Source organism: Dendrobates tinctorius, unplaced genomic scaffold, assembly GCF_039654945.1.
Source record: "Dendrobates tinctorius isolate UK_male_01 unplaced genomic scaffold, ASM3965494v1 ptg000028l, whole genome shotgun sequence".
NCBI lineage: Eukaryota > Metazoa > Chordata > Amphibia > Anura > Dendrobatidae > Dendrobates > Dendrobates tinctorius.
The window spans coordinates 13,062,545-13,068,849 of NW_027361696.1; the positions used below are offsets into that span (position 1 = coordinate 13,062,545).

Consider the following 6,305-nt stretch of genomic DNA (forward strand, 5'->3'; position numbering starts at 1 on the left):
TCTCTTATCTGTTGGAAATTTGCTTTCCTGAAGTTTAGTGTCCTTGTAACCCCTCTACTACACATCTTATTAAAGGATACATGAAAACTTATTATTTTGTGATCACTATTACCCAAGTGACCCCCAACCCTTACATTTGATATGCGGTCTGGCCTGTTGGTTAATATTAGGTCTAGCAGTGCCCCCCCCCCTCTTGTTGGGTCCTGAACCAGTTGTGAAAGGTAATTGTCTCTCATAGTTGTCAAAAAACTATTACATTTGATGAAACTGCAGCTTTCCGTTCCCCAATGTGTTTTGGGGTAGTTGAAGTCCCCCATAATAATGACTTCTCCTTGAGTCGCTGCTTCATCTATTTGCTTTATGAGGATATTCTCTGTTGCTTTCATTATTTTGGAGACTTATAACAAACCCCTATCAGTAATTTATTATTTTTCCCCCCTCCCCTTATCTCCACCCACAGAGACTCTACATTTTCATTAGATTCATATATATTATCACGAAGGATGGGTTTTAAGGATGATTTTACATATAAACACACACCTCCCCCTCGCTTATTTGTTTGGTAATTTCTGAACAGACTATAGCCCTGTAAATTAACCGCCCAGTCGTGGCTCTCGTCCAGCCATGTCTCAGATATCCCCACCAAGTCATAATTATGTTCCAACAACATTAACTCCAATTGCTCCATTTTGTTGGCGAGGCTTCTGGCATTAGTATACATGCACTTTATGTATCTCTCTGTACCTCTATTCTTTCTTAAATTATTAACTGTTCTAACCCCACCCCCCATGCCACCCCCACCCCAAATGTCATTATTTCTGCCCAGGTCTCTATCTGCACTGTCTTCCCCTCCTATAAAAGGAATACCCTCCCTCCCCCCGTCCCCAGTTTAAACACTCCTCCAACCTTCTAGCCATTTTCTCCCCCAGCACAGCTGCACCCTCCCCATTGAGGTGCAGCCCGTCCCTAGCGTAGAACCTGTAGCCAACTGAGAAGTCGGCCCAGTTCTGCAGGAACCCAAACCCCTCCTTCCTACACCAATTCCTGAGCCACTTATTAACCTCCCTAATCTCCCGTTGCCTCTCTGGCGTGGCACGTGGTACAGGAAGTATTTCCGAAAATACCACCTTGGAGGTCCTTTTGACTTTTTGAATGGAAAATATACTGGAATGTTTAGCGGTTGCCATGTTGCGTTTGGAGAGCCCATGTGTGCCTAACAATTGGAGCTCCCCCACAAGTGACACCATTTTGGAAACTAGACCCCTTAAGGAACTTATCTAGATGTGTAGTGAGCACTTTCAACCCCCAAGTGCTTCACAGAAGAGCAGTGAAAATAAAAAATCATTCTTTTTCCTCAAAAATGATTTATTTTTTATTTCCACAAGGCTAACAGGAGAAATTGGACCACAAAAGTTGTTGTGCAATTTGTCCTGAGTACACTGATACCCCATATGTGCGCCATTTTGGAGCGCCATTTTGAAATGCAGACTTTGATGGAATGTTCTGCTGGCATCATGTTGCGTTTGCAGAGCCTCTGATGTGCCTAAACCGGAAAAAAAAACACAAGGTACCCCATTTTGGATACTAGACCCCCCAAGGAGCTTATCTAGATGTGTAGTGAGCACTTTGAACTCCCAAGTGCTTCACAGAAGTTTATAAACGCAGAGCCGTGAAAATAAAAAATCATTTTTTTTCCTCAAAAATGATTTTTTAGCCCGCTATTTTTTATTTTCCCAAGGGTAACAGGAGAAATTGGACCTCAAAAGTTGTTGTCCAGTTTGTCCTGAGTACCCTGGTACCCCATATGTGGGGGGGAACCACTGTTTGGGCGCACGGCAGGGCTCAGAAGAGAAAGGAGCGCCATTTGACTTTTTGAAAGGAAAATTAGCTCCAATCGTTACCCGACACCATGTCGTGTTTGGAGAGCCCCTGTGTGCCTAAACTTTGGAGCTCCCCCACAAATGACCCCATTTTGGCAACTAGACCCCCAAAGGAATTTATGTAGATGCATAGTGAGCACTTTGAACCCCCAGGTGCTTCACAGAAGTTTATGGCGCAGAGCCGTGAAAATAAAAAATCATTTTTTTCCTCAAAAAATGATTTTTAGCCTGCAATTTTTTATTTTCACAAGGGTAACAGGAGAAATTGGACCCCAAAAGTTGTTGTCCAGTTTGTCCTGAGTACGCTGGTACCCCAAATGTGGGGGGGAACCATTGTTTGCGCATACGTCAGGGCTCGGAATGGAAGTAGTGACGTTTTGAAATGCAGACTTTGATGGAATGGTCTGCGGGCGTTTGTTACGTTTGCAGAGCCCCTGATATGCCTAAACAGTAGAAATCCCCCACAAGTCACCCCATTTTGGAAACTAGACCTCCCAAGGAACTTATCTAGATGTCTGGTGAGCACTTTGAACCCCCAAGTGCTTCACAGAAGTTTATAACGCAGAGACGTGAAAATAAAAAAATCATTCTTTTTTCCACAAAAATAATTTTTTAGACCCCCAATTTTGTATTTTCCCAAGGCTAACAGGAGAAATTAGACCCCCAAAGTTGTTGTGCAATTTTTCCTGAGTACGCTGATACCCCATATGTTGGGGTAAACCACTGTTTGGGGACACGTCGGGGCTTGGAAGGGAGGGCGCACCGTTTGACTTTTTGAACGCAAAATTGACTGGAATCATTGGGTGGCACCATGTCGCGTTTGGAGACCCCCTGATGTGCCTAAACAGTGGAAAGCCCTCAATTCTAACTCCAACCCTAATCCCAACACATCCCTAACCCTAATCCCAACCTTAACTATAACCCTAACCACAAGCCTAACCCTAACCCCAATACACCTCTAACCCTAATCTTAACCCTAATTCCAACCCTAACCCTAATTCCAACCCTAACCCTAATTCCAACCCTAACCCTAATTCCAACCCTAACCCTAATTCCACCCTAACCCTAATTCTAACCCTAACCCTAACGGAAAAATAAAAATATTTTATTTATTTTATTATTTGTGCCTATCTATGGGGGTGATAAGGGGGGGTGATTTACTATTTTTTTTTATTTTGATCACTGCAGTAGGATCTATCACAGTGATCAAAATTAATGAATGGAATCTGCCGTTTGGCAGATTCAACAGGCGCACTGCGCTTGCGCCCGCCATTTTGGAAGATGGCGGTGCCCATGCAGGAGGGAAAAGGGACACCGGGAGCGACACGGGGATTCAGGAGGTACCGAGGGGAGGGACGGTGATCGGAAGGTGGGGGAGCAGAGGGCATGGGAGGGGGAGCAGATGGTGACTGCGGCGGCAGATTGCCGCTGTCAGTCGGTGGCGGGGGGCAAATCGCCCCCGTTAGCCGGGGTCGGATCGGTGTCTCCAGCCATGTCCGATGCTATTTCAGCATTGGCCATGGCTGGATTGTAGTATTTCATCAAATTTCATTGATGAAATATTACTATCGCTCTGATTGGCTGTTTCACTTTTAACAGCCAATCAGAGCGATCGTAGCCATGGGGGGGGGTGAAGCCACCCCCCCTGGGGTGAAGTACAAAGCCCCCTGTACCTGCGGTTCAGGTGACCTTTCATTGTCCCCGGTCACCCAACCCGCAAGGGGGTTATCAAGTCATGACACAGCATATGCGTCATTGGTCGCATTGGCACCGAATTTCATGACTCATACTGTTACTGGTCGGGAAGGGGTTAATATGGGGTGGGCCCATCTGCAGATACACCAGACAATTTTTTCCCCTTCATCCAGAAGAGCATTTGTGGGGTTGGACCCCGATGTTGAGGGGGAGGTAGGGCTTACAGTGTAGAATGAGGTTGGGGTATGGGCTCTCTGTAGCTGCTCATGTTCTCCCCACTTCATGTCTGTATGAATTTTATTCACTGGGCACCATCATGGGGGAGAGATAAAGGTAGTCCCCAAATTGTTCCCACAAAGCTGGAAAATACAATTGGTCACAATGTCTGAGGCTGCTCCCAATAACAAGCCAGAGCATTATCACCCTCCATCATCTCTACAGTGGGAATAATGCCGTCGGGTTAATGTCCTCCTGGATCACCAAGCCTAGACTCCTCGATCAGACGCACATAGAGAAGTGCAATCTGCCACTGCACATAACACGTATCCTCCAGAGTCCAATGGTGGCTTTATGATATTGAAAAATAGTCGGCACTCCAGTCGATATTGTGCACGTGGAGGGAATGATTCATCCAAGAAATAATTAAATCCCGGCACTCACATGTGTTGATTTAATTTGCTTTATTCCACATCACAGCAAACAGCAAAATGTTTCAGCTCATCCAGGGCCTTTGACAATTGACAAAGGCTCTGGATGAGCTGAAACGGTTTGCTATTTGCTGTGATTTGGAATAAAGCAAATTAAATCAACACGTGAGTGCCGGGATTTCCTCTTTTCTTCAATGGTGGCTTTACACCACTCCATCCGATGCTCTGCATTGTGCTTGGCGATGTACGGCTGCATGCAGCTGCTCGACCTTGAAGCTCCTGGCGGTGGTGTGCCTGTGCTGATGTAACCACAGGTGTTCTGGACTCTGCAGTTATGGAGTCATCAGAGCAGTGGGGACTTTTCTGCTTTTCAACACTCGGCCCCCCACTCTGAGTCGTTGGGGGAGGGGGGTTGGAACTGAAGGAGACATCTGGATTCTGTGATTACAATGTGCCGCCCAATCCTTTCTCCATATAGTGTGTGACGTGGTATACGGCATGTTGGGGGCGTCAGGAGGACACTTTCTGTATAAGTTTGGGCACACTTCATTGAGGGCTTTTGTCTGAATCCCTGAACAATAGAACTCACATGACAAACCAGAGACATTGACTTCAATTTGGTAAACTGAGCCCAAAATCTTCGGGGGCTATGTTTTTGGCTGGACACAATAGTCATCTATGTCTTGCAGATTTCCACTTTGTTCGTCTTACATTTGTTTTTGGTCGTACAGGAAATATGCTCCGATTTGCACTTCTTGTCGGCAGCCAATAATAGCAAAGAACGGGCAGGATTCCTACAAGATTGAATGTATGGGACATAACTACCATGAGAACTGCTATCGTTGTGAGGTGCGTACATCCTTGGTGCTGCTGGTGTGCATCGTTCACATCATACACTTAGTGACCGTGTTGAAGTCTCCTCATAAATATCCTGATTCCAGCAGGGTCCGGCGGGCGTACTTTAGGGGTCCTGCAGTTGTCAAGGTTGTCTCTCAATAATCGTCTCTTTTCTCCTAGAAATGTCAAGTTCTGCTGTCCCTGGAGCCAACAGACAGCGGCTGCTTCCCCCTGAAAGGCCATTTGTTGTGCAAATCATGCCACCTGTCCTGGAAAGAAGAGGTGTCCTAACCCTGGGAGGCCAGTACCCCACATCCTGATGTCCCCAGCACCCGGATATCATCACTAGGAGTGAAATCTGATACCACGAAAAGTGAGGACCCCAGTCCCCGGGAGGAGGGGGTTCGGCCCATTTCCAGACCTCATCAGAACATTTCCTGGACTTTGTCCGCCATCCAGTTGCACCTTAATTCAGACTGTTGATTGTTTCCGTGTATCTTGTGTCTGCACGTCCTGTACTTGTCAGTGATAAATACAATCACGACCTGACACCACGAGACATTGCTTATAAAAGCCTTTATGTAATGGAGGAGGGGAGGCGTTGATAACCCACAGCGAAACGTCAGTGACACCTCATCGTATACACGGAGACCTGCCAGCATCACGTCACTGACACCTCATCATATACAGAGAGACCAGCGAGCACCATGTCATTGACACCCCATCATATACACGGAGACCTCCGAGTATCACGTCACTGACACTTCATCATATACAGAGATACCTGCGAGCATCACATCACTGACACTTCATCATATACAGAGATACCTGCGAGCATCACATCACTGACACCCCATTATATACACGGAGACCTGCGAGCACCACATCATTGACACCCCATCATATACACGGAGACCTGCGAGTATCACGTCACTGACACTTCATCATATACACGGAGACCTGCGAGTATCACGTCACTGACACTTCATCATATACAGAGAGACCTGCGAGCACCACGTCACTGACACCTCATCATATACACCAAGACCTGCGAGCCTCATGTAACTGACACCCTATTATATACACAGAGACCTGCGAGTGCCACGTCACGGACACATCATATACATGGAGACCTGCGAGCATCACATCACTGACACCTCATCATATACAAAGAGACCTGCGAGCATCACGTCACTGACACCTCATCATATACAAAGAGACCTGCGAGCATCATGTCACTGACACC

At 46.5% G+C, this 6,305-nt stretch overlaps 1 protein-coding gene across 3 annotated transcripts in view; it reads left to right on the plus strand.

Annotated features, from left to right (window-relative positions):
* The window catches only part of FBLIM1 (filamin binding LIM protein 1), a 42,267-nt gene extending 36,651 nt beyond the window's left edge, over window positions 1-5,616 (plus strand). For all 3 annotated transcript variants that reach the window (XM_073570210.1, XM_073570209.1, XM_073570207.1), the window contains exons 7-8: window positions 4,954-5,071; window positions 5,240-5,616. In XM_073570210.1, coding sequence (XP_073426311.1) covers window positions 4,954-5,071; window positions 5,240-5,350 — 229 coding nt within the window. In that variant the 3' untranslated portion in view covers window positions 5,351-5,616. The remainder of the gene's footprint in view (window positions 1-4,953; window positions 5,072-5,239) is intronic.
* Window positions 5,617-6,305: the final 689 nt, after the last annotated feature.